Below are 27,298 nucleotides of genomic sequence, written 5' to 3'. Positions count from 1 at the left end.
GCCTTGGCACACAATCTAAGTATCTGTCAACAGTAAAGTTTCACCCATTTGCATGGAAAAATGTAAAGTTAATAAAGCAATTAAAAAAAAAAAAAAAGCAAACAGGCTCTAAGTAACCATTCAGCTCTTCATCACCATTCCACAGAACTGTTGTTGTTCAGTCTTTAACTGTACTTATTCAGTCTTCTTCGTGTCTGACTCTTTGTGATCCCATGGACAGCAGCGTGCTAGGCTTCCCTATCCTTCATGTTAGGTAAAAGACGACCAGGACCCTGAAGTGTCTAACAGGCTTTTTAATGGCGAAGCGCTCCCGGGCGGGGTTTCCTGACCCGAACGAGGCAGGTTGAGGAAGTCCGCGCCCGGACTGTGTTGCGGGTGGCTTTTATACGCTGGTTGCGAAGGATGGTCAGGCTAGATGGGTGGGGGTTTGGATAGGTCGCAGGGCGAGGCGTCGCGGGCTGACAGGTGCTTTCTACGCGGCTGGGTGGGGCGGCTTTAGCCGGCGAAGTGTGCTGTCATTGGTCCCCGGGATCTGGGAGGCTCCTTCCATTAGGGACCTTCTCGCCAGCGGGAGGGAGAAGAGGGGCGGCCCATCATGGCCCCCGGGGTCCGACCTTACACTTCACTATGTCCCTGAGTTTGCGCAAACTCATGTCCACTGAGTTGGTGATGCCGTCGAACCATCTCATCCTGTGTAGCTAACCCTTCTCCTCCTGCCCTCAATCTTTCCCAGCATCAGGGTCTTTTTTACAGGGCAGAACTGGTTGACTAGTGGTAGGAGGGCAGAGGTGCCTCTTGCCCCTCTCCATGGCGGGGGGTGGGGGTGGGGGGCGCTTCATTGTTGGAGAAGAAATTAAGTCACTGTCTTCAACGAGTCGGCCCCGGCGGGAGGGCAGCTACTTCCTTCACTGATGTTCCTGGGGCCTTGGAAAGGGCCCTCCTGCAGAACGTGACAAGCATTTAGGGGCAAAGGGGAGTCGCCTGGGTGCCCAGAACGAGGGTCGCGGAAGCATGGGTTCTAGGTGGGGGGAGGTGAGGAACGGAGCTTTGTTGTCAATTGTTTAATACAGAGAAAAAACCGAAAGGAAGATAACACACATACGCACGCACGCGCACACGCACACACACACGGTTCAATCTCTTGCAAGGTGCGAGTTTCCTCAGCCAGAAATCCGGCTCATTAGCCTGCATAGCTCATAGGACTGTTACCAGAGGAAGAAAGGGTTAGAAAAGCACTTGGGACAGGATAGGGTGCTAAGCAGGCATACGTTTCGCTTGATGTGGGGAGTCTTTGGGAGCCGAAGGCCAGAGCCCAGGAGAGTGCGGGCCGTGGTTCCGGAACCATCGTTCGAGGGTACCAGGATTCGCCGGTCCCAAACCGGAGCGCAGGCGCCCGGTCTATTTCCCGCCTGCACTTCCGGCGTCCGACCCGAAAGTGGAAGGGAAACCATCTTGCTCTTTCTGTTTCAACCGCAGTGCGTCCCTCCTGCGTCGTCCCGGCACTGTTCATTAGCGTGTGGCCCGGGGAGCGGAGCTCTGAGACTCTTGAGCAGCCGCGGCCATGGCGGATGTAACCGCCCGTAGCCTGCAGTACGAGTACAAAGCGGTGCGTATGGGCTCGGCGGAGGGCTCTGGGCGGGGGAGTCTGATAGGGAGCGGGAGGCTGGGGAAGGGGGTTTTCAGTCTAAAGGTATACGCGAGAACCGCGAAAGCAGAGGAGAAATTAGAACCTGGCGAAGGTGGGGGTACACGGCGATGTGAATAGCCCCACTGGTGATTGGGGCTCAGCTCTTACCGGCGTGGGCCAAGAGCTCTGCTAGGAGTGTTTGTCCCAGGCCCGTCAGCGCTCTTCCCGCCCCCTTCCATGTGTCACCCCCAACGTGCCCGACACTTTGCCCACGTGGGAGTTATTACCAGCAGTATTAGAAGCAGTGATTGTTCTATTGATTTGTTTGCCCTTTGCTCATGCCCGATTATACGATGCGCTTCTCAAGGAACACATCTTTTTATTTCGACTAGTGATTATCGACACTTAGTCGCTCAGATTCTTCCTTTGCTGTCAGCTGGCATCCCTGTGATATAGGAGTTGAGTCCTGCTTACCTCAGAGCTTCAATAATATTGTGGTCTTTTCAGAACTCGAATCTTGTCCTCCAAGCTGATCGCTCTCTCATTGACCGGACCCGCCGGGATGAACCCACAGGAGAAGTGCTGTCCCTGGTTGGGAAGCTGGAGGGCACCCGGATGGGAGATAAGGCTCAACGAACCAAACCACAGATGCAAGAGGAAAGAAGAGCTAAGTGAGTATCAAAGGGAAAAAATGATTTTTCTTCAGATGCAGAATCCATTTTCCCTTGGTATTTGAGCAGTGGTTTTGCTGAATTGCTTGGTGCAGGATGAGCCATCAGTGGCATTAAGACAACTCAGTGAAGGTAACAACATAAGAATTGAAAGATTCTTTGGCCTTAACAAGTGTACCTGAAGTGGAAAACAGCTTTTAGACCCTTTTCCAGCATGTGTTTCTCATCCATCAGTTCAGTTCAGTTCAGTTCACTCAGTCGTGTCCGACTCTTTGCGACCCCATGAATCGCAGCACGCCAGGCCTCCCTGTCCATCACCAACTCCCGGAGTTCACTCAGACTCACGTCCATCGAGTCTGTGATGCCATCCAGCCATCTCATCCTCTGTCGTCCCCTTCTCCTCCTGCCCCCCCTCCCTCCCAGCATCAGGGTCTTTTCCAATGAGTCAACTCTTCGCATGAGGTGGCCAAATTACTAGAGCTTCAGCTTGAGCATCATTCCTTCCAAAGAAATCCCAGGGTTGATCTCCTTCAGAATGGACTGGTTGGATCTCTTTGCACTCCAAGGGACTCTCAAGAGTCTTCTCCAACACCACAGTTCAAAAGCATCAATTCTTCGGCGCTCAGCCTTCTTCACAGTCCAACTCACATCCATACATGACCACAGGAAAAACCATAGCCTTGACTAGACGGACCTTAGTCGGCAAAGTAATGTCTCTGCTTTTGAATATATTATCTAGGTTGGTCATAACATCCATAGAGAGATCTTAATTTTCTTCATGGTATTTTCAAGACTCTTGGTAAACTCTTGTCAGAGTAACTCTTTCCTTCTATTACTGACTTTCCGCTACTTCTTTTGCTTGCTGTTGCCCGCTTTTTCTTTTGTTGTTATAAACTACTATTTGAGCGTGAAAGGCTGGTGTTTTGTTTTGCTTTTTAGTTGGTTTTTTACCTTGGGGAAGGGGGATATTTTTCCAGACTTTAAAGAATCATTGAACTTTATCTCATGGTTATCCTTTGAATCTGATCATCACCTGTCCCATGATGAAGTCTCAAAAATTCATAGGTCCAGTTTTGATTAAAGTGGTTATATTTGAGATGAGTTACATATCATTGGTCCTCCATTTTGCAGAGTATGACTTCTTTTCCAGGTCTTTGGCAGGGAAAGGAAGATGTGTCTGAGGGATGAAAACTAGTCAAATCCGATCATACAATGTTGTGATACAAAGCAGAAAGGGTTGTCTTTTTAAATGAACGGGGAGGATGTCTCATAGCAAGCAGTGCATCTAGTGAGAGGGTGACAGGGGGTTCCCTTGCTCTTACTGTGCCCCGTAGAGATACTCCTGCAAGTGACCGAGGCCAGATGGGCATCGTTTGCTGAGGCACACATTTGTGGTTTTAAACACTACCTGTGAATCATGAAGCTGAGAAGAGGAGGGTGGGCTTGCCTTAGTCTTACCATTAGCAGGGAAGGTTCTACCTGTTCAGTGTCATACTGTGTGTTTGTTAGGCGAAGAAAGCGTGATGAGGACCGGCACGACATCAACAAGATGAAGGGTTATACTCTGCTCTCTGAGGGCATCGATGAGATGGTGGGCATCATCTATAAGCCCAAGACCAAGGAGACCCGGGAGACCTATGAGGTGCTGCTGAGTTTCATCCAGGCTGCCCTTGGGGACCAGGTGAGGCAGCCAGAGGGGGAAGCCACGTGTTTTGGGAGAGGGAGGAAGTAGTCATAGCTAGGAGGCCCCAGAGGAACCTTGTTTGTGGATTTTTCCTGTGTGGGCCAAACCAATATGCAGAAGTGGCTGGTGTTCACTTTACGTGACGTAGCACTTTATGTGTGTTCTCTCTTTCAGTCTTGGTAACTCTGTGGCCAGGTGCTATTAATATTCATTTTTTATTTTGCAGGAGAGATGTGAGGCAAAGGATACTTAAGTAACTTTCCCAAGTCATGGAAGTAGTGTTTGGCAGAGCTAGGGTATGAGCCCAGGTAGTCTGTATTCGGAATCTGCGCTCTTAAGATTGTCCGTGATTAGATTAAGGCCCTCTGTGAGTCTCTGAGAGACTCTGGTGAGGTGGTTGCTAGAGGAGGTGAGGAGTGAGAATTACCAAAAGCTCGGTGGGCCAGGGCGGGACTGCCAAGTGCCTCTGTCATCTAGAGGAATGTGGCAGACGGCTGTGCAAGCTCTGTCTTTTAAAAAAAAAAAATTATTTATTTTTCTGCTCCATTGTACAGCGTGTGGGATCTTAGTTCCCCAGCCAGGGGTTGAACACTTTCTCCCTGCAGTGGAAGTGTGGAGTCCCGACCACTCGACCACCAGGAAGTCCCCCTTGTTTTTTTGATTGTAGTCTTTTTTTGAAGCAGAGGGGTCTCCCTTCAACTGTGTGACTCTTGGTGGCATTTTTACATTAACTTGAGTGAAAATAATCAGAGCCTGGTGTGCAGGCTTTGAGAGACATATGGCTGTCCACATCCTGTTGTTGTGTAAAGCCCATCAGTGATGTTCTTTGTCTTGGTCTCGTCTAAGTTGTTTTTTTTTTTTTGCCTCCAGCCACGTGATATTCTTTGTGGGGCAGCAGATGAAGTTCTCGCTGTTTTAAAGAATGAAAAGCTTCGGGACAAGGAAAGGAGAAAGGAGATTGATCTGCTGCTCGGTCAGACAGATGATACCAGATACCATGTGCTAGTAAATTTGGGCAAAAAGATCACAGACTATGGTGGAGACAAGGAGATCCAGAATATGGGTAAGGAGCTCTTGGTGTCCAGACCATGTTACCTGGCTGCTTGTTGACCCCTCAACATGATCTTCTAGCCTCAGTCATTAAAGCAGCTGAAAGATGCCTTAAAAGGGTCCCATATCCTATTCGGTGTTTTTGGAGGAGTTATGATTGGTGGAGACCAGAATCCCTAGATTCCAGCCACCATTTCTTACTCTGAAGCCCTTTTATTGTATGGGATGTGGGAGAAAACTTGGATAGCGCCTGGATGGGGGTGGGGTGCAAGTGGTTGAGGAGGCAGAGCTGTGTCTGAAGCTGGCAGGTTGGAGCAAGCCTCAAGGTGGCAGCGCAGAAGACCGTCTGTTGTTGATCATTTGTGAGTCTTTAGACCTTAGGTCTGTCCTGAGGAGAGGCACGTCAGGCAGTTAGGGGGGAAATTGGCTCCCAAGTGCTTCATTTCACCAACTGTTCCTTGTCGTCTTTTTCTAATCCCTTACTATTTCAGACGACAACATTGATGAGACATATGGTGTGAATGTGCAGTTTGAGTCTGATGAGGAGGTAAGTGATAAACAAACTCAGACTAGTCTTTTTTAAATTGTTATGGTGAGGGGACCACTTCTAGTGTAAAGAAGCTACCTAACTTAAGCCAGATAAGTTTTATGGTGTTGTATGGATGTCAGACTTGGGCATCAATAGTATTTTGCTGAGAAATTGTTGTGGTTATCTTTTGATACTGTAAAGCAAATTTGAACTTATATTAATTGTATAATTGACGATAAACCAAGTGGATCAGCAAAAAGAAAAAAGTATACTGTATATTTCATTGTGGAATATGCTGTCACGTTTTAGTGCTTTTTCACTGTATTGTGCTAATTTTCTTCTTTTTAGTACTACTGCCAGTTTCAAAAGAATGCACGTTTGCCCAAAAACGTGCCTGTATTTTGTGCATGGTTGTTGCAGTAACAGTTGCAGCAGCAACTGAGGTTTACCATCTAATTAGGATTTCTTGACTATAAATAAAAATAGGAACCAGTGGAACACTTGACAGAAATGTGCAGAGTTGCATTTGAATTCTCGGTGCGTTTGGCTCCTGATCATTAATGCTGACTTTGCAGTATCATAAACTAGGATAGGTTGAAGGGATTGCACAGGAGAGTCAGAGGAAAGAGCATTGACCTGGGAGCCAAGAGGGCTGAGTTTTGATCTTATATCTCAGGAAGGTCATTTTGCTTCAGTGTCTCCATCTATCAGATGAGATGATTGAAACAGAAGACTGCTAAGCCCCCTCCTGTAATAGTTAATGGATTTTATGATTTCAAGTAGCAACAAATTGAAAGAATGCTTTGCTGAGAGCATTTATTCATAGAGTAAATGCTTATTACCAAGGACTTGCTTTTAACATGACCCTGTGCTCAGTACACAGTACAATGTGAGTAAAGACAGTAGTGAGCATGTGAAGTGTGGTCTCCACACTCCTGGTCACTGTGTGGTTTCCCGTGCGTGCTTCTGTATTATCCTTCCATTAAATGTGCTCTGAAGTGAGGCTGACCCTGCTTCCGGTAAGCTTGGTTTCACCACAGACGCCTTTGCTGTAACCCTGGAGTGCACTTTTAAGTGAGATGCAAGGGAGAGGTTCTTTGGGGATGCCGGGATCAGCTTCAGATCATGCGCTGGGGTTGGGGCTCTTTCCACAGGAAGGTGATGAAGATGTGTACGGGGAGGTTCGTGAAGAGGCATCTGACGACGACATGGAAGGGGATGAGGCCGTGGTGCGCTGCACCCTCTCAGCTAATGTGAGTGTAGATTACTCTTGCCAGTTGCCGCCGTGCGGGTGAATTCTGGGTGTAGCACTTTTTCCTGTACCTTGGTCCTCTTATGTAGTGTTTATTGAGCTACCCTTTTATAGGGTGAGCTGTAATAAATGTGTAGTGTCTTGATTTTCATAAGATTTCAGTCACTCCCCGCCGCCATGTAAGTGGTTTATTTATTTTAATTGGAAGATAATCGCTTTACAATGTTGTGTTCGTTTCTGCTATACAGTAGCGTGAATCAGCTATATGTGTACATATGTCCCCTCCCTTGAGCCTTGCTCCCACCCCGCATCCCATCGCACCCCTCTAGGTCATCACAGAGCACAGAGCCGAACTCCCTGTGCTCGACAGCAACGTCCCACTAGCTGTCTTTTTACCCACGTATTGTATATATGTCGATGCAGCCTGCTTCTGAAAGGCATGTGTTGATGAAATCTTGGGCTGGTGTGCTTCTGAATTCAATATAGCAGGGTTCCCCCCATCCCGTGCTTCTCATCAGAAAGCCCTCAGACGAGGGTAGGCTGTGAGTAGGCTGCAGAGCTTTGTTGCAGGATGGTGAGAAAGCGCTTGGGGCAGAGGGCAACAGGGTGAGCCCAGTGCCTGGTTCCTTCGTAGCTTGTGGCCTCAGGGGAACTGATGAGTTCCAAGAAGAAGGATCTGCACCCTCGGGACATTGATGCCTTTTGGCTTCAGCGGCAGCTCAGTCGCTTCTACGATGATGCTATTGTGTCCCAGAAGAAGGCAGATGAGGTGTTGGAGATTTTGAAGGTACGGCCAGGATTCCGTTTTTATGTCTTGTGTAGCTTAGGAGATGGGGCAGTGTAGGAAGCGGGTGGCTGTGGCCTTAATTGTGGTGTTACCTTCTCTCTGCAGACGGCCAGCGACGACCGGGAGTGTGAGAACCAGCTGGTTCTGCTCCTCGGTTTCAACACTTTTGATTTTATCAAGGTGTTGCGTCAGCACAGGATGATGAGTGAGTAGATTGTGGACCCTTCTGTGTGTGTTGCTGTGTGTGTGTGTGAGAGAGAGAGAGAGAGAGAGAGAGAGAGATGAAGGTTGTGTTGCTTTCACAGCCTACTTGGTCATTTTTCTTTCTGCCCCGAGGTTGAAGGTTGTTTATATATCTCATCTTCCCTTTTTTCCTTTTGTTGTTGGCAGTTTTGTACTGTACCTTGCTGGCCAGTGCACAGAGTGAAGCTGAAAAGGAGAGGATCATGGGAAAGATGGAGGCTGATCCAGAGCTGTCCAAGTTCCTCTACCAGCTGCACGAAACGGAGAAGGAGGATCTGATCCGGGTGAGGGCTGGGTTGTTTGTCTCTCCAATTGCTGAGCTAGCTTTGGAAAAGAGACACCAGTTAGAAAATTATAGCATAAAGCCACATTCCTATTAAAGGAGGAAGTTGAAGAAGTGATGTGTTTCTCCAGATGCTCTGAGTGTGGTCATCGGTGCGGAATGGAACCAGTGCCTTCACGCTGGTGTGGTTGAGAGACCGCTGACCGGTTGCTGTCATCACCAGCACCTGGGTCTTCCTCTTTTTGTTCACACAATAAGTCGTGTCTGCTGACAGCACAGTAACACAACACGTGTTTGCTGAACACAGAACCCACACTCTGCCCCTCAGGGGTAGCCCTTGGTGCTGGGTGTTGAATGTTGACTTTTGAGACCTCTAGACTATGTATAGTCCCTTGAAAGTGATTTGATATCATCATTCTGGTGGTCCCCATGGCAGGTGTCTGAACATAAAGGGCCAGCTGTTTCAGGACTTGCTCGTCAGTACCTGTGAGCCAAGATCAGCTAAGGGACCGAAAAGGGCAAGAAGCTGGGGTGGTGATGAACTGTTGCTATTGTTTCTGTCTTCCCCACCCCAGGAGGAACGGTCCCGCAGAGAGCGAGTGCGTCAGTCCCGGATGGACACTGACCTGGAAACCATGGATCTGGACCAGGGCGGAGAGGTAGGGACCAGGGTCATGTCCAAGACCGTGGAGGGTGGAGACTGGTTTGCACAGCTTGCTCACTTGCTCTGTGTTCTTGTTCTTCACATACTCCCAGGCACTGGCTCCACGGCAGGTTCTGGACTTGGAGGACCTTGTATTTACCCAGGGGAGCCACTTTATGGCCAACAAACGCTGCCAGCTTCCTGACGGGTCCTTCCGGCGCCAGCGCAAGGGCTATGAAGAGGTGCACGTGCCTGCCCTGAAGCCCAAGCCCTTCGGCTCTGAAGAAGTGAGGGAATTGCTCTTCTCAGTTTTTTGCTCACTTGGCCTCCCTTCTAGTTTGTATTTCAACCCATTCCGCGTGGCCTTGTCTTGTAGATTTTACTTGTCTTGTAGGTTTATTTCAGAGGTGGAAGCTGCTGCCGGGTTTCCCATTTTGATTTTGAGCCCAGGGGACAGTATTGGTCTCTCTGGTCTGACCTTCAGAGGAGAGTTACACACAGAGCTTTCCAGGAAGTGTAATCTTGCAAAGCCACGGTGTGCTCAGGGATGTTGCTAATATGATGCACACAACCTTTCTTTTTTCTAGCAACTTCTTCCAGTGGAGAAGCTGCCCAAGTACGCCCAGGCTGGCTTTGAGGGCTTCAAAACGCTGAATCGGATCCAGAGTAAGCTCTACCGTGCCGCCCTGGAGACGGATGAAAATCTGCTGCTCTGCGCTCCTACAGTAAGCACTGCCCTGCCTGCCTTTTTCTTGTGGAGAGGGGTATATATTTTAGGTTCCTCTCCATCCTTATGCCTTAATTTTGTATCCTTTGGCGGAAGAGGTGTTAAATGGTAAGATAAAATTGCCCGGACACACTCTGTTTTGGTGATAAGCCCTTGGAAGTTGGGGCAATGAGTATACTAGGTACCAGGCCTTCTGGTCCCTATCTCTAGGGTGCCGGGAAGACCAACGTGGCCCTGATGTGTATGCTCCGAGAGATAGGGAAGCACATTAACATGGACGGCACCATCAACGTGGATGACTTCAAGATCATCTACATCGCTCCCATGCGGTCTCTGGTGCAGGAGATGGTGGGCAGTTTTGGAAAGGTAAGAGGGTAGAACTTCCCTCCAGAACGTGTTGGGTGCAGCTCTCACAGTCCTGGGGACAGCTCTGGTGCTTCTCTGCTTCTCGCCTTACATTCGTGTTGCATTTCCAGAACATCTCATGTGGTATTTCTTTCTTCCTTCAAAGGTGGAGCTTGACCCATATAGAGTGTTTATGAAGTAAGAAAGTCTTGGGTCTATTTTGGGCTTTAACAAGGGTTTACTATTTTTTTACTCTTCCTCTTAGCCATTTTCTGCAGCTGGATTCATTTGCATTATTGGAATATTTATGAAACACTCACATGAGTGCTTGGTAACAGACCTGATGTTACTCCAGGTCTGTTTTCTGTAAGCTTCCATTTCCCCCTCTTGTGTTTAGAGCTCCCAGATAATCTTTATTATTTTACTAATTTTTATCTTTTGGCCATGCTGTGTGGTATGTGGGATCTTAGTTCCCCGACCAGGGTCAAACCTAGCTCCCCTGCAGTGGAACCACAGAGTCAAAACCACTGGACCACTAGGGAAGTCCAGATTTATTTTAGAAATGAGCGTTCATATCACTGATCTCATACACTTGATATTTCTCTGAAGGGCTGATGCCTGCCTCTAACACCCGGCACTCAGACTTCACAGAGACTGTGGAGTCCGGCCCCCACCCCGCCCCCCAGCATTCTTTCCTGATGTGCCTTTCCTTCACCCAGCGCCTGGCCACATATGGCATCACTGTTGCGGAGCTGACTGGCGACCACCAGCTGTGTAAGGAGGAGATCAGCGCCACCCAGATCATTGTCTGCACCCCCGAGAAGTGGGACATCATTACCCGCAAGGGTGGGGAACGCACCTACACCCAGCTCGTGCGGCTCGTCATCCTGGTGAGCAGGGCGCCCTGGTGCGGACATGGAGACCGGCCAGCGAGGAGGGCTTGCCGGGCTCTCACGCTGTTTTCCTCAGGGCCTGTCCCCTGTCACTGGCCTTTGTAACGGCAGCTGCTGTCAGCGTTGCTCTTTCTGCTAAGTGAGGGTCTGCACGAAGTGGAAACACTTCCCAGCAGGGGCATGATGTCTCCCGTATCGTTTGTGGCTTTTTATGTCTGAAATATTTTGAAATAAATGTAGACAGACAATTTAGAAAGCTGCTTGCATATTCCCAGAACTAAAAGGGCTTTATAAGTAATCCCTTCTCAGAGGGAATGAGTAGGAGTCAGAATACGGTGTTCTGAATACTCAGAAGCCCCCAGGGAGGAACGACAGTCTGAGAGTAATTTCTTTAGGTTTTCCTGGGAAGCAGAAAGGAGACCTTACATGTTGACTCTCTGGCCTTCAAGAAAAAGTTGGCCAACCCCTGCTTAGAGCCTGCTACTCAAAGTCTTGTTAGAAATACAGAGTCCGTTGCCATGCTCCCACCTACTGAAATATACAGTCTGCATTTTAGTAAGGTCTCCATATGCTTTGAATGCCTGCTGAGATTTGGGATGCACTGCCTTAGGCTATGTGAATTCTTTATTTGATACATCAAATTGTTTGCTCTTGGTAAAGATAACTGCCTAGAGGTGAAACTTAATTTGATACAAATTTGGTCTCATCAGAAGCTTCATTTTTAGTAAAGAAATCTGTCTTTGAGGTGAGTGGGAATTCATTTACCCAAGCGTCAGATTTCTCTGACCGTAACGCATTGTTCCACTGAACTGGAGCAAAGCAGCTCGTGCTCAGAGCACGTTTGCCGGGATGTTTCACGGTGAATACTGTCTCATTCTTTGAGGTTCCCTGGCTTGGGATCCCTTTTCTTGTCCTTTTCATTTGCAATGGTAGTTATGTACTTAGAAAACGGGACTACTCTCAGGAAAGGGGGCCTCATTTCTCTGGCCCCAAAGGTAATTTGCCGCCTCCCATCGCTCAGGATGAGATCCATCTTCTCCACGATGACAGAGGCCCTGTCCTGGAAGCGCTGGTGGCCAGGGCCATCCGGAACATTGAGATGACCCAGGAGGATGTCCGCCTCATTGGCCTTAGCGCCACCCTCCCCAACTATGAAGACGTGGCTACCTTTCTACGTGTAGATCCTGCCAAGGGCCTTTTCTACTTTGACAACAGGTAAAAGAAGAGGCGGGAAGAAGGTTAAGCAGGATGACCTTCCTGATGTCTTCCTTCTTTGCCAAGGAGCTCTATTAGATTCGAATTTTAGAATGGCCCTTGGTTTTGATGTGGTATAAATCCTAAAAGAGGCCTGTCACTCCCTGGCAGTGAAAAGGACTTTTTATTCAGTGCTTTGTGCCAAAGTCTTATTGATTTGACTCTTCAACTTCTAGCTTCCGCCCAGTGCCTCTAGAACAGACATATGTGGGCATCACGGAGAAGAAAGCCATCAAGCGTTTCCAAATCATGAATGAAATTGTCTATGAGAAAATCATGGAACATGCTGGAAAAAATCAGGTCTGTCATGGTTTCTTGTCACTCCTGACCTCTTTGAATTTTTGACTTACTGATAATTGGGCAGCACTGATAGAGACAAAGAAAAAAACAAAGCAAATCACCAGTACCAGAAATGCAATGGGATATTACTGCAGAATCCCTTACCTTTGAATTTGAAAGGCTGTTAAAGGAATACTGTGAACAGCCTTACACTTAAATTTGACAACCTTAAAGAAGTGAGCTAGTCTCTTAGAAACTACCAACTAGCAAAACAGCCTTGAAGAAATAGATAAAACATGAATAGTCCTATAACCATTAAAGAAACTGAATCTGTAATTATAAAACACCCAGAAAAGGAATCCCCATGCACAGATAAGCAGTCTATGTAGATTATCAGGGTTTCTTCCATGAAAGATTTGAGTGGCTTACACTAAAAATATTCTAAAAATAAAGATAAAAATGGAAACTTAGTGAAAGGGCATTTTGCTGGATAGTGTGATATAATTTTTTAGTTGAACACTGTGTATTTTGTCTCATAAAAAGAAGCATAAGGATTTAGAGGAAGAGACAAATCTTTTCTTGGCAAGAACGACTTGGACAGCTTTTATTTCCTGCAAATGGTGCTAGTTTTCTACTAAGTCCACTTATATAGGCCAGTGCCTGTTATGTTTCTTAACTGTTTAGAATCTCATCAGATACCTGAACACAAATTTTTAATTGAGACTCCTGAATTCTCATCTATAGTATATTTAAACTTGCTATTAAAGACAAAGTGTTAGGAGTTAGTTGGGTTTCCTAGTAACAGGACCCTCGTCCTCGTCATGAGCCAGATTTGTTTGCTTAGGGTCTTGAGGGCTCCGTTAGGCTTCCAAGCCGGTGTGCGTTCTTACCATCTCCCCACTTGAAGACCTCAGTTTCTGGCCTGCTAATGGTGCAGCCTCTGCTTCCTGCTGCCGACTCCCCGGGGCCAGGGCGGTGGCTGTTGGAGCGGTGTCCCTTGACTGTGGCTCCTCTTCAGGTACTGGTGTTTGTGCACTCCCGGAAGGAGACCGGGAAGACAGCCAGGGCCATCCGGGACATGTGCCTGGAGAAGGACACGCTGGGTCTGTTTCTGAGAGAGGGCTCGGCCTCCACAGAGGTCCTCCGGACAGAAGCTGAGCAGTGCAAGGTGAGGGGGTTAGGCCCGGGTCCCTCGTTCCTCCCTGGTCGCTGGCTCAGTCCGCATCGGCCGGGCCGTGCTCCAGGGCTGCCTTTCGGTGCTGCTTCACAGGGCAGGGTGTGACTGCCTGTGTCTCTGTGGACTGGGCGAGGGGCAGCGTCTTGGCTGAGGAGATTTGCTTCCTCTCCAGGAGAGTCCCCTCTGGCAGGCTCACTTCCTCACCTGTTCTTTCTCTGCTGCCCAGAACCTGGAGCTGAAGGACCTGCTGCCCTATGGCTTTGCTATCCATCACGCAGGCATGACCAGAGTTGACCGGACACTTGTCGAGGATCTCTTCGCTGATAAACACATCCAGGTGAGGGTGGGCAGAGCTCAGGCAAGGAGGCTGGAAACGTTGGAGACTGGGCCGCGTGCTCGTGCCTGGCGCTCTGTTGTTTCTGGCCCGGGTGGCCCAGGTCAGAGGGCTGTGGTAGGTACAGTCAGTGGAACTTCACACCGCCTCTCCCAGCAATTCCCATCATACGTGAGGGAAGCTGAGGAAGTTTAGGAAAGCGTCTGAGAAGCACAGCAAAGCCAGGATGTGGGTGACTCCAGATACTGCCACACAAGGCCCCATAAAGTCAGGACCTTGTTCATTTCTTCCCTCAGGAGAGTCTGTAGTTTTAATTGTCTAGTAACCTTGATTTGGGCTTCCCTGGTGGCTCAGACGGTAAAGAATCCACCCACAATGTGGGAGACCTGGGTTCAGTCCCTGAGTTGGGAAGATCCTCTGGTGGAGGGCATGGCAACCCACTTCAGTATTCTTGCCTGGAGAATCCCATGGACAGAGGAGCCTGGCGGGCTGTAGTCCATTGGGTCACAAAGAGTTGGATACGACTGAGTGACTGAACACAACCTTGATTCAGATAGGTCTGCATTACTGCCTCTTTAAGTGTCTCTAGAACTTTGAAATGTTGATTCTGGAAGAGATGAGGAACCCAAAAACTCCTTTCCTCTTTATTCCGATGTTCATTGACAAGTATGGGACCAACCTCAGTCCTACTAGATGCCCTGAGTCCAGGTGCTTAGAGAAGTTGAGGATAGGTACCCTTGGTGGCAAGGTCTGATTTTCTTACTGCCTTGCCTTGGGTCTGTAGGTTTTAGTTTCCACAGCAACCCTGGCTTGGGGTGTGAATCTCCCTGCCCACACCGTCATCATCAAAGGCACCCAGGTGTACAGTCCGGAGAAGGGCCGCTGGACTGAACTAGGAGCGCTGGACATCCTGCAAGTATGGAGCTTCTGAATTTATTCTTATGGGAAAAGCATGCTGTGTATAAGATGCCAGCATACCCCAAAGGTGGCAGGTGGAGGGTGAGGTTTGTGGTGTAGGAGCCCGGAGTCAGGAGCCGGAAGCTCTGAGCCGTGGCCCTCTGGTTGCTGTCTCCACCCAGATGCTGGGACGAGCAGGCCGGCCACAGTATGACACCAAGGGCGAAGGCATCCTCATCACCTCCCATGGGGAGCTGCAGTACTACCTGTCACTGCTCAACCAGCAGCTCCCCATTGAGAGCCAGATGGTGTCCAAGCTGCCCGACATGCTCAACGCTGAGGTCGTGCTGGGGAACGTGCAGAACGCAAAGGTGGGCAGCCTCTGTGCTCAGCGCCTCTGGCCTTTTCCAGAGGGGCCGGGGCACCAGGAGTGCGGTGGTGCAGGCCGTCGGCACCCGGGCCCTCCAGCCCTGGACACCACATCCTCCGTGTAAGCGTGCTTTCAGGCTTCTCGGGTCTGCGACAGTTTCCCCTTGTCGCCAAAATCTCAGTAAGGACTGTGTTCTTAAAGAATGAAATATGAACGTTCATGAGGCAGCGTAAGACATAGTTTCATAGTTGGGAATTAATTCTGAAGTCCCCATGGGAGCTTTTCATGTGGACATCAGCTCTGCATGCAGAGACCCACGTTCTGTCTCTGATAGGATGCGGTGAACTGGCTGGGCTACGCCTACCTGTACATTCGAATGCTCCGGTCCCCGACCCTCTATGGCATCTCTCACGACGACCTCAAGGGAGACCCACTGCTGGACCAGCGCCGGCTGGATCTGGTTCACACCGCTGCCTTGATGCTGGATAAGAACAACCTGGTCAAGTACGACAAGAAGACGGGCAACTTCCAGGTGCGTGGGCCACGGGAGGGAGGCACAGATCCCCACAAAAGTTGCAGCCCCTGGAGACAGCCTTTCAGATGGCTTTCTTTTTTGATTGGAGGCCTGCCTGTCTACTTACCCTTTGCTTGGAAGGGTGGAAAAACAGGCAATATTGGACTGTGCTCTTTGAACTTAGGAGTTTCTAAAGTGGTGTACAACCTGCTGGTGCCTCCTTTCTACATCTTAAGCTGTGGTAGGTGATTCTGCTCTCTTTTCTCGGTGGGCATCAGGTCACTGTAGGTCAGCTTATTGGGCCATCTTTCTTTAAAAATAAATACGTTTATTTGGCTGTGCCAGGTCTTAGCTGCAGCACGCAGGATCTTTGCTCTTGATTGCAGCATGTAGCATCTTTTCAGTTGTGGCATGGGGGATTTTTTAGCTGGGGTATGCAGGATCTAGTTCCCTGACCAGGGATTGAACCCGGTCCCCCTGCATTGGGAGCTCAGCGTCTTAGCCACTGGACCACCAGGGAAATCCCTGTGCCATCTTCTCACACATGAGCCAGGCACTTGTATTGCTCTGAGTTCATTCTCTTGTCCACAGTGAGAGGTTACTGCTCGTTAATGATCAGCCTTGAATTGAGTCTTCCTTCTTCTCAGGTGACAGAACTGGGCCGTATAGCTAGCCACTACTACATCACCAATGATACGGTGCAGACTTACAACCAGCTTCTAAAGCCGACCCTGAGCGAGATTGAGCTCTTCCGAGTCTTCTCGTTGTCTTCAGAGTTCAAGAACATCACTGTGAGAGAGGTGAGTCCACCCAGCATGTGGAAACGGGCAGCTGGTGCTCACCACCAGGTCGCTGGATGGTTCTCTCCTTGATCTCTGGGCTTTTCCTTGACCTGCGTCCTGCTTGTGGCAGGAGGAGAAACTGGAGCTGCAGAAGTTGCTGGAGAGGGTGCCCATCCCTGTTAAGGAGAGCATTGAGGAGCCCAGTGCAAAGGTGAGCCCAGCTCCTCTCTGCTCGGGACAGAGTCAGGTGGTTCTCCTCATCTTCTAAAAGATGAGCCTGGAACTTGGGCTTGTGCTTCGTAACTTGCTCCCTTCTCCCAGTCTCTGCATCTTTCTCACATCTTCTCTCTGCATGGAATATCAGTTACTCAGTGTCTGTAGATGAAGAGCTTTAGATCTTACCTGGCACAGAGGCCCAGAGCAGCAACGTTACTCACCTTGGATGGTTCAGTGATCGCCCTCCTTCTTGCTTTCTTCCAGATCAACGTGCTGCTCCAGGCTTTCATCTCGCAGCTGAAGCTGGAGGGCTTTGCACTCATGGCCGACATGGTCTACGTTACTCAGGTGAGGGTGGAGTTGTACTGCCCTGATATGTTACTATCCCCTGTGTGCTCTGTGTGTCTGGTAGAAAGGAGGCTAATAATAGCAAGGGAGAAGAATGCTGAGTTTGCCTCAGCTGGCTTGTTGGCTGCTGTGTGTATGGTGTGGATACTCTGTTTTGCTCATCTTGAGCTCTTGGGAAGGTGAGGCCATCAGAGAGATCTGGGAGGCTCCACATGTCTGCTTCTCTGCAGAGAAGCACTTCCCATTGTAACTGCTGGGCTCCTAAATAAACCTAGAAATGGCCAAAGGCTTTATTAGCTACTCTGTCTTTTCCTCAGGGCAAGTCAGTAGCATCTTTACACTTGCTAGGATCCTAAATGCTAAATGGACCAAAAACTGTAAAGTCATGCAGTGAACAGTATGTTAAATACTGGGCAGTGAGCTCGAGCCCCATTTCTGTCATGTCCCCGAGCATCTCTGGGGGACTTGGTTTTTGGGTTGATGTGTCTGATTACATCTAAGCTCGAGGTGATTACACTGTGTGTAGAGGGGCTTCATTAGGTCTGGGGACAGTGGATACTTAACAGAGGAAATGCTTCCTCTTTCCCCAGTCGGCTGGCCGCTTGATGCGGGCCATCTTTGAAATTGTCCTGAACCGAGGCTGGGCGCAGCTTACAGATAAGACCCTGAACCTTTGCAAGATGATCGACAAACGCATGTAAGTCCCAGCGAGCTGGAAGCTGGTCCTGGCTTGGGGGTCCTCAGGCTGAGGGCCTGGTGGGAAAGCCTTAGCGCACACTCTGATGTGTGATGTGGGCACCAGGGTAGAAGTTGAGACCAAGAAGGTCCCCTTTCCTTCCTGGACAGGTGGCAGTCCATGTGCCCTCTGCGCCAATTCCGGAAACTCCCTGAGGAGGTTGTGAAGAAGATTGAGAAGAAGAACTTCCCCTTTGAGCGTCTGTACGACCTGAATCACAATGAGATAGGTGTGTGGGAAGCCATCTTTCCCTCCTCATCTGCACAGCTCAGATGTCTCCCTACGCCTGCTTCCCTGTTCCTGGCCCCAACCCCTATGCTTCCGTGTCTTGTCCCATTAGTGCTAGGCTCCTTGCCCTTGGTCTCGGAGTTTTGAATCCCCTGAGCCCCACTGAGTGGAGGGAAGAGCCCATGCCTGGAGTGGAACCCACCCATTTCCCTCAGGGCTGGGTTTGCCAGAACGGCCATCAGGCTGGGCTGCAGCTGTGTGCACCCTCGTGTCCTCACAGGCGAGCTCATCCGCATGCCCAAGATGGGGAAGACCATCCACAAGTACGTCCACCTCTTCCCCAAGCTGGAGCTGTCGGTGCACCTACAGCCAATCACGCGCTCCACCCTGAAGGTGGAGCTGACCGTCACGCCCGACTTCCAGTGGGACGAGAAGGTCCGGCTGGGAGCGCCAGGGCGCAGGCCTCGGGGCCTGGAGGCGAGCGGGGCGGGAGGGTGAGTCCCCCTTGCCCACCCCTCGGCTCACGTTCCCGTCCCTCGTGCTTGGGTGGGCAGGTCCACGGTTCGTCGGAGGCCTTCTGGATTCTTGTGGAAGACGTGGACAGCGAGGTGATCCTGCACCACGAGTACTTCCTGCTCAAGGCCAAGTATGCCCAGGACGAGCACCTCATCACGTTCTTCGTGCCCGTCTTTGAGCCGCTGCCCCCTCAGTACTTCATCCGTGTGGTGTCTGACCGCTGGCTTTGTGAGTGCGCCTGCTCCACGGGGCCCGTGGGGTCCCCAGGGCCAGGTTCCCCCTGAGGCTCTGAGAAGAGATCTAGCCCCTTGTGCTGGGCTGGCCTTAGCTGGGGAGAGTGACACGCGAGCTGCCTTGGGGTTTCCAGCGCACTCACAGCCCTTCCCGTTTCTCTCCTGGCAGCTTGTGAGACCCAGCTGCCCGTCTCTTTCCGGCACCTGATCCTGCCAGAGAAGTACCCGCCCCCAACCGAGCTGCTAGACCTTCAGCCCTTGCCTGTGTCTGCCCTGAGAAACAGTGCCTTTGAGAGCCTCTACCAGGATAAATTTCCTTTCTTCAACCCCATCCAGACCCAGGGTAGGTGTTTGCATTTCCAGGCGGGTAGTTCCTTTGGGGACCTTTAAAGGTCCCCTGGAGACAGGTAGGTTCTGCAGGAAGAGAGGGAGGGGGCGCCCAGGGGCTTGGCAGGTGTGGGAGCTCATCGGCAGGTGTGGGAGCTCATCGGCAGCTGTGGGAGCAGCCGGGGCGTTTTCTGTCCTCAGCCGGCCTTGGTGACTTAGATTTGCTTCACGTCATCGCACATCTCCCTGCAGAGGGTTGGTTGAGCAGGTCTTATGGTACACAGCTGTTTCTCAGGCTTGGGAGATTCCAGTATTGAGCCAGAGTGGGAAGACTTTGAGGCCACCTCCGCTTCACTGCTTGAAATGACAGCTGTGTTCCCAGAGCACGGCCCGTGTTCAGGTTCTCTGGGCTGGGTGCACCCCGAGTGGTTCCCTCCTCCCACCGATCCTACGCACGGTTTTCCTTTGGAGACACTGCTGTCTTGGTCCTGTTCTGTGGGTGAGGGATGGAGAACGAGAGAGGCGCCCCAATGGAGACCCTAGTGAATAGTGGGATTGGGCTTTATCCAGTGTGAAGGCTGGGGTTAGATGTTTAGCTTCGCTGTGTATTAGCCACTTCCCAGGAGGCGTGGGCAGGGCTTGGAGGGCCAGAGGTGGGGAGCCAGGCCCCTCCGGTTTGGCACCCTGGTCGCTGAGAAGACCGGTGGAGAAGCGAGGAGGGAGCCCTGGCCTCCTTTGCTCCTGCGTCCCCCGGCAGACCTCCGGGAGACCTGAGCTCCTTACCAGGGTCTCTTTCTTCCTCATGTTGGGAGAGGCAGGTGAGAGGGAGAGAAGGCGCAGGCCTGCCTGCAGCGGGGGTGCCATTCCCTCGCCCCTGCTGGCTGCCTCTGGACCTATGGGCAGAGTTTTCCCACATGGCCTCCGTCGAGCCTCCCTTGGGGTCTCACTGCCTTTCTGTCGGTTCTCAGTGTTCAACACAGTGTACAACAGCGATGACAACGTGTTTGTGGGGGCCCCCACGGGCAGCGGGAAGACCATCTGTGCGGAGTTTGCCATCCTGCGGATGCTGCTGCAGAACTCGGAGGGCCGCTGTGTCTACATCACCCCCATGGAGGCCCTGGCCGAACAGGTGCGTCCTGTGTGCGTTTTCCCAGAAGCCGTCCTCATCTTGAGTCCAGACTGAGGTCTTTCAGAGCCCTAAAATTTGCAGCGCTACCTGGGGCCAGGTTTTACCTGCTGGGGGCCGCCTTCCTCGGTTTGCACTCTAAAGGGAAGCTCTCCGGTCACTTGGTATAGTTGGTTGAGATCTAAAGGGCGACAGGTCTCTGTGTTCGGCCTCTCAGGTTTTTCTCCAAATGAATGAGCTGATGCTGAAGCCCTGACGTCTTTCTGCCAGGTGTACATGGACTGGTACGAGAAGTTCCAGGACAGGCTCAGCAAGAAGGTGGTGCTCCTGACGGGGGAGACCAGCACGGACCTGAAGCTCCTGGGCAAAGGCAACATCATTATCAGCACACCCGAGAAGTGGGACATCCTCTCCCGGCGGTGGAAGCAGCGCAAGAATGTGCAGAACATTAACCTCTTCGTGGTGGATGAGGTCCACCTCATCGGGGGCGAGAATGGGGTACGGCTGGCCTCGCTGTAGCCCTGGCCCTTGGGCCTTATGTGTAGGCCACAGATGGGGGCTGCTTCTGGCTGTCCCCTTGTCTCAAAAGGAGGACCTGAGATTTTTTAGTAGGTGTTTTTGAGACCAGCATAGCTTAGTGGAGATTGGCTGGGGAGAGGTGCCCCCAGAGACGGGAGAGCCCTGATCAGAAGGGGGAATTAGGAGATCCTCTCGAGGACATTCCCACGGAGGCGCTCAGGGCTGAGGCCGGAGCACCCAGGCCTGCAGTGATGAGTCGCTCCTCTCCGCAGCCTGTCCTAGAGGTCATCTGTTCCCGGATGCGCTACATCTCCTCCCAGATCGAGCGGCCCATCCGCATCGTGGCTCTCAGCTCCTCGCTTTCCAACGCGAAGGATGTGGCCCACTGGCTGGGCTGCAGCGCCACCTCCACCTTCAACTTCCACCCGAATGTGCGCCCCGTGCCCTTGGAGCTGCACATCCAGGTGGGGCCCATACTTCCGGCCCCCGCGCGGCCCCACCACCCAGCTTCCCCGGGCTCCTAACCTCTCCCTCCCTGGCCTCAGGGCTTCAACATCAGCCACACGCAGACTCGCCTGCTGTCCATGGCCAAGCCCGTGTACCACGCCATCACCAAGCACTCACCCAAGAAGCCCGTCATCGTCTTCGTGCCCTCCCGCAAGCAGACCCGCCTCACCGCCATCGACATCCTCACCACGTGCGCAGCCGACATCCAGCGCCAAAGGTGGGTGGCCCACTGCCAGGTGCCGTGTGTGCGGTGGGGCAGCCCCCACCTGGCTGGGTGCTGAGCGAGCACCCCTGGGAGGGGCTCTTGGGGGGGTGGCCATGCTCCGGGCTGAGTCAGCGCTCCTGCCACCCAGATTCCTGCACTGCACTGAGAAGGACCTGATCCCATACCTGGAGAAGCTGAGTGACAGCACACTCAAGGAGACGCTGCTAAACGGGGTGGGCTACCTGCACGAGGGGCTCAGCCCCCTGGAGCGGCGCCTGGTGGAGCAGCTCTTCAGCTCAGGTAGAGAGCAGACCTTGAGGTGCAGAGTGAGACCAGCTCCAGGGGTCAGCAGGGTGTGGAGTACACTTCCTGTGTGGGTGATGTTTCTCGGCAGCAGGCACACCCGTCATTTTCATAATGCTTTTCATCTTTTATTTGATCTTAATGTCCTTGAGATGAAGATGGAACAACCTACTTGGTAGAGGAGAAAGTAGGCAGGCACGTAAAGTCGTGCTCTTTTAGAACCTGGGTTTTTAGACCTGGACCTTTGGCCTCTAGACCTAATTTTCCATGGATGCAGACTCAGCAGGGTAGTTGGGCTTTAGAGATGGAGTCCATTCTGTGTCTCTCTTGGGTGGCTGTGTGCTTTTGTGTCTCGTTGACGTTGGGCATTTCGTGCAGAGTAGTATTTTGACGGTGCTTAGGGAGCTGCAGAATCACTTGTCACTCTGATTCCTGAATCTGCCTCATGTGGGGCACCCTCAGAGCTCGATTTGCTGCCATGGACTGGCCAGCCTGTGGCTGAGTTGGTGGAAGCATGTTCCAGTCGGCACAGCCTGCCTGTCAGGCAGGAGTGTGAGCCTGACTTTGTCTGGGCTTGGGGGTCTGTTCCAGGGTGACCTCGTTTCCTGCAGGGTAGGCCCCCAGCAGAGCAGCAGTGACAGGCAGACCCTCCTGTAGTACCGCAGTAGCCTCTTAGTCCTGAAACCTTGTCCCCGCCCAGCTTTGCACTGAGTTCTGAAGTGGAGAGCAGGGTACGCCACTGCTTGCCCCAGAGGCAGCGGGTCCTGCCCCACCCAGGGGGGCCCTGTGCTCAGTCTGCTCCTCCCCTCTGCCGCTCAGGGGCCATCCAGGTGGTGGTCGCTTCTCGGAGTCTCTGCTGGGGTATGAACGTGGCCGCCCACCTGGTGATCATCATGGACACCCAGTACTACAATGGCAAGATCCACGCGTGAGTCCAGTGTGCTGTGCGTTAACGGGCCCCTCTTTCCTAAGATGAATGTAACCTCTGCAGATCCAGAAGGTCACTATTGTGAAGAAAAGGTGTTAGGGAAATAAATAGCCAGCTGAGATTCCACCCCAGCTAGAGTTTTATTTGTGCAGACTTATTTTTGATGCTTGAACCTGCTTCTAGGTTTGGAGTTGAGTGGGGTGGACTTGATCACTCATGAACTATATGGCTGTGAGGTTTGGGAGCCTGCCTTACATATCAAATGCTTTAATATGGAGTTATCTGGCTATTGCCATTAGAGGGGTTGACTTCCCAGGTGGCACAGTGAAGAATCCACCTGCCAGTGCAGGAGACACAGGTTCAATCCTGGGTCAGGAAGATCCCCTGGAAGAGGAAATGTTAGCCCTCTCCAGTATTCTTGCCTGGAAAATTTCATGGGCAGAGGGGCCTGGCGGGCTGTAGTCCATGGGGTTGCAAGCAGATGGACATGAGGGAACAGACACACACACACATGAGATGGATTAACACCTTTGGTTCACAGACCCTGAGCAACAAAGTCCTGACTCTGACACTTAAAAACTAAACTGATGTATAGATAACCTGTGACACTAGGGCCTGAGCACACTCACAGAGGTTTGCTGGGATTTTGCACATCTCCCTGTGTCTGCATTTTATTCTTCGACCTTCCGGGAGGCAGCGTCCTGAGTCCTCTTCTCCCTCCGTCTCCAGGTACGTGGATTACCCCATCTACGACGTTCTGCAGATGGTGGGCCACGCCAACCGCCCTCTGCAGGATGACGAGGGCCGCTGCGTCATCATGTGCCAGGGCTCCAAGAAGGTCAGCCCCGGCCTCTGGTGCGGGCTTCCGAGCCTGGGCCTCAGAACAGAGTCTTTAATCTCTCTCTCCATAGGCGTCTTTACTTCTTTACGTTCTCTCTGTCTTCTTTTCTTTTCCACATTGCTTTTGTAACAAGCCTTTCCCTGCGTAGAATTTTGTAGCCTTTGATTTTTGTTACTGCTGTTGACTCTGTGTATTGAGATCTTAACCCTCTGGCTGGGTCTGTCTTCCTCATGCCTTGCTCCGCCCTTGGGGCTCGGTGTACCTTCCTCCATGGTAGAAATAACCAGTGATGCCAGGGGGAACTGGCATACATACCCAGCTCTCCAGGTCCAGACCCAGCTCACCTTGTCTGTGCAGCTGGTTTCTTCCGTTTTGTATGAGCCGTGCCTGTTGCACAGCGGCCATATTTGCCCTTGGCCTTTGTGACTGTACTGTCATTGACTGTGTACTGTAATGTCATTGACATTCTTTCCCATAGGATTTCTTCAAGAAGTTCTTGTATGAGCCTTTGCCGGTGGAGTCTCACCTGGACCACTGTATGCATGACCACTTCAATGCCGAGATCGTCACCAAGACCATTGAGAACAAGCAGGATGCTGTGGACTACCTCACCTGGACCTTCCTGTACCGCCGCATGACGCAGAACCCCAATTACTACAACCTGCAGGGTCGGTGGCGGTGCTGCATGCGTCATCCTCTGGTGGTTGGTGCAGCCCTCATTCACCGTCTCCTTGGGACACCCCTGCTTACCTGTCACCTTCACAGGCATCTCCCATCGTCACCTGTCTGACCACTTGTCGGAGCTCGTGGAGCAGACCCTGAGTGACCTGGAGCAGTCCAAGTGCATCAGCGTCGAGGACGAGATGGACGTGGCGCCCCTGAACCTGGGCATGATCGCCGCCTACTATTACATCAATTACACCACCATCGGTGAGGGCCGGCAGGGCCTGCGCCACGGGGACGACACGACGAGGCTTCCAGGGCCTCGTGTGCTTGTCAGAGGGCCGCGTTGCAGGCGGAGCCGGGCCAGCCCAGCAGTTAACGCTCTGCTCCTCCTCTGCCTGCCTTGACTCCTCCATATGTCCTTTCTTTGCTCTCTCAGAGCTCTTCAGTATGTCCCTGAACGCCAAGACCAAGGTGCGAGGGCTCATCGAGATCATCTCCAACGCGGCCGAGTATGAGAACATCCCCATCCGGCACCACGAGGACAACCTCCTGCGGCAGGTGAGCGCGTCTTGGCTTCTGGAGCGCGTCTTCCAAGCCGGATGAAACTCGGTCCCCGCACCCAGAGCACAGGATCCCGCTCTCGGGTCAGGAAAACACCCACTCCCCTGCCCCGAGCTCCTGCACACACTCCACACACATCTCAGCCCCCACCACCCACAGCCGTCGTCTACCCCTTAGTGTGGAATGGTTGTGGGCCTGGGGCGGGTCTCTTCACCAACCGCTCTTTCTTCCGCTTTCCAGCTGGCCCAGAAGGTCCCCCACAAGCTGAATAACCCTAAGTTCAACGACCCGCACGTCAAGACCAACCTGCTTCTGCAGGCTCACCTGTCCCGCATGCAGCTGAGTGCCGAGCTACAGTCGGATACAGAGGAGATCCTCAGCAAGGTATGGAGGCAGGGCGCCGTGGGCGTGGAGGCCTGGGCGCGGCCCGTGAGGCAGCAGCGCCCACGCCTGCTTTTGCTCTCTGGGCCCTCTGCAGGCCATCCGGCTCATCCAGGCCTGTGTGGACGTCCTCTCCAGCAATGGGTGGCTCAGCCCGGCCCTGGCAGCCATGGAGCTGGCCCAGATGGCCACCCAAGCCATGTGGTCCAAGGACTCCTACCTGAAACAGCTGCCGCACTTCACCTCCGAGCACATCAAACGTTGCACAGACAAGGTGAGCTGGGCCTGCATCGCAGTGTTGGGTGGCCAAGTCTGGAGGCCAGGCATCCTGCGCTAGGGTTGGTTGTGGGAGGGGAGACATCTCATTTGGCTTCTCTGAAGGTGTTACCCAAGAAGGTGCCAGGGAGCCTGACTGTTGTGAGCTGTGTTCTTTGGATGATCTGATAGCATGGGAATAAAAATGGCCACTCTGTGGAGCCAGTGGACTTGCTCCATTGGCTGGAGTCTGGCCCGGAGTCACTGGGGAGGGAAGTTTAGAGTACTCACAGAGTCACCTGGCTGAGGATGAGTCGCCGGAGCCAGTTTCCTCTGCGGCCTTCTGCTTTCTCCTTCCCTGACCTCTCTGATGCCCACCCAGGGGGTGGAGAGTGTTTTCGACATCATGGAAATGGAGGACGAAGAGCGCAACGCCTTGCTGCAGCTGTCGGACAGCCAGATCGCGGACGTGGCCCGCTTCTGTAACCGCTACCCCAACATCGAGCTGTCCTACGAGGTGGTGGACAAGGATGCCATCCGCAGGTGAGCCATGCGGGCCAGGTGCGCCGCCCCAGGTCCGCCCCCAGCGGGCACAGCTGTGATGGTGCCCCGGGTGTCTCCCCACAGTGGCGGGCCAGTCGTCGTGCTGGTGCAGCTGGAGCGGGAGGAGGAAGTCACGGGCCCTGTGATCGCGCCTCTCTTCCCGCAGGTATGTGCTGGGACTGGCCTCCTGGGGTCCCCTCGAGGCCCTGCCATTGGCTAGGGTCTGTGCTGCGTGGGCACCTAGTTGTCAGCGTGGGGAGGTCTAGAGCAGTGATGATGTCACAAGGCTGGCGGTTAATTTGGGGGCTGTGAGTGCTTTTTGTGGAAGTCTGTAGTTTTCTTGCTTTAAGGCAATTTAGGTGACTGGCTCCTGAGGGAAGTCCTGGCACAAGGGCTACTTTGGATCCACTCTGCTGGCAGGCTCACCTCATGTTGACATGTTTTTGTCCTCTGACATGTGTGCCTTTTACCTAAAAGGGTCTCTGAGGAACTCAAAGCTGCCAGCCTCAAAGACTAGATGTCTGATAGTGGAGTCTTGGATCTAGTGTCAGGCACTAAACGGGAGAAGGTACTCTGGGACAAGGAAGTGAGCCAGAACCAACAAATGAGTTCACTTGTCTACTTAAAACTTGAGTCCACATGAGAAGCCTTAGTTTAAAATCCTGTATCCAGTTATCTTTTGGTACGAAAATTCTGGAAGCTTGCTTTCTGGTTTCCTGTTTTTGTAACTTTTTACCTGGTGTCACAGCCATCAGGTTTTACACACTGACTTTGTTGGGTTTTGGTCACTACAGAAACGTGAAGAGGGCTGGTGGGTGGTGATCGGAGACGCCAAGTCCAACAGTCTCATCTCCATCAAGAGGCTGACCCTGCAGCAGAAGGCCAAGGTGAGTGTGTCTGCTGGCCCCAGTGGGTTGCGAGAGGGGGCAGGTATCTGAGTGGGCCCTGAGTTGTGCTTGCTCTCTCCAGGTGAAACTCGACTTTGTGGCTCCAGCCACTGGCGCCCACAACTACACCCTGTATTTCATGAGTGACGCTTACATGGGGTGTGACCAGGAGTACAAATTCAGCGTGGATGTGAAAGAAGCCGAGACAGACAGTGACTCAGATTGAGTCCAGAGGCATTCACTCTTGCACAGAGAGGAGAGCTGAACCCGAGTTAGGGGCGTGTGCAGTGTATGGGACCTCAGGGGTGGAGATCTGGGCCCACCCCACCCTCCTGCTTTTCCCCCGGCTCCCTTGCCATCCACACCCTGGCTCTAGTGTCTGTAGGTGTCGAGCACAAACTCTGTACAGCATTTTGAGGCATGTTCTTTGTAGTTCCTTTTGAGTCACATGTTCTAATAAAATGACTTGGAGAAACCATGTGTCTTTGCAGTGATTCCAAATTAAAAGTTTCCTTTCCCCAATCGAAGGATTGGTTTTTCAGCCCTTGAGCTTGCCAGTTCTAGAGGCCGAGGCTGCTCTTCAGTTGGGCTGCACCCGTTCAGCCAGCAGAGGGCAGTGTTGGTGCCCTGT

The 27,298-nt window shown here is 52.1% G+C and overlaps 1 protein-coding gene across 1 annotated transcript; it reads left to right on the top strand.

Moving 5' to 3' along the window:
• The first annotated feature begins 508 nt into the window (after positions 1-508).
• On the top strand, positions 509-26,965 carry SNRNP200 (small nuclear ribonucleoprotein U5 subunit 200). The gene is made up of 45 exons (XM_040267575.1): positions 509-1,606; positions 2,135-2,298; positions 3,808-3,979; positions 4,853-5,045; positions 5,524-5,579; positions 6,716-6,814; positions 7,448-7,600; positions 7,706-7,805; positions 7,991-8,127; positions 8,702-8,785; positions 8,883-9,056; positions 9,357-9,494; positions 9,707-9,862; positions 10,561-10,731; positions 11,756-11,949; positions 12,165-12,288; positions 13,286-13,435; positions 13,671-13,781; positions 14,563-14,694; positions 14,858-15,046; positions 15,380-15,577; positions 16,207-16,359; positions 16,472-16,552; positions 16,822-16,905; positions 17,496-17,602; positions 17,752-17,870; positions 18,150-18,304; positions 18,424-18,613; positions 18,788-18,961; positions 19,914-20,074; positions 20,342-20,569; positions 20,863-21,054; positions 21,136-21,314; positions 21,451-21,602; positions 22,425-22,533; positions 23,263-23,371; positions 23,853-24,042; positions 24,140-24,304; positions 24,477-24,598; positions 24,842-24,985; positions 25,080-25,256; positions 25,620-25,780; positions 25,865-25,946; positions 26,575-26,667; positions 26,750-26,965. The coding sequence occupies exons 1-45, from the start codon at positions 1,562-1,564 to the stop codon at positions 26,891-26,893; spliced, it is 6,411 nt and encodes a 2,136-aa protein (XP_040123509.1). The 5' UTR covers positions 509-1,561; the 3' UTR covers positions 26,894-26,965.
• Positions 26,966-27,298: the final 333 nt, after the last annotated feature.

The sequence above is a fragment of the Oryx dammah genome, unplaced genomic scaffold, assembly GCF_014754425.2.
Source record: "Oryx dammah isolate SB20612 unplaced genomic scaffold, SCBI_Odam_1.1 HiC_scaffold_25, whole genome shotgun sequence".
Classification (NCBI taxonomy): domain Eukaryota; kingdom Metazoa; phylum Chordata; class Mammalia; order Artiodactyla; family Bovidae; genus Oryx; species Oryx dammah.
Note: the sequence above shows the minus strand (reverse complement) of the source record. Positions and strands in the feature narration are given on the sequence as shown.

Bases quoted from the DNA above. Each gene is read 5' to 3' on its own strand.
- SNRNP200 (XM_040267575.1), top strand. From the start codon at position 1,562: ATGGCGGATGTAACCGCCCGTAGCCTGCAGTACGAGTACAAAGCG. The intron at 9,863-10,560 runs GTAAGAGGGTAG...TCCTTCACCCAG, and splicing joins TGGTGGGCAGTTTTGGAAAG to CGCCTGGCCACATATGGCAT. The intron at 20,570-20,862 runs GTACGGCTGGCC...TCCTCTCCGCAG, and splicing joins TCATCGGGGGCGAGAATGGG to CCTGTCCTAGAGGTCATCTG.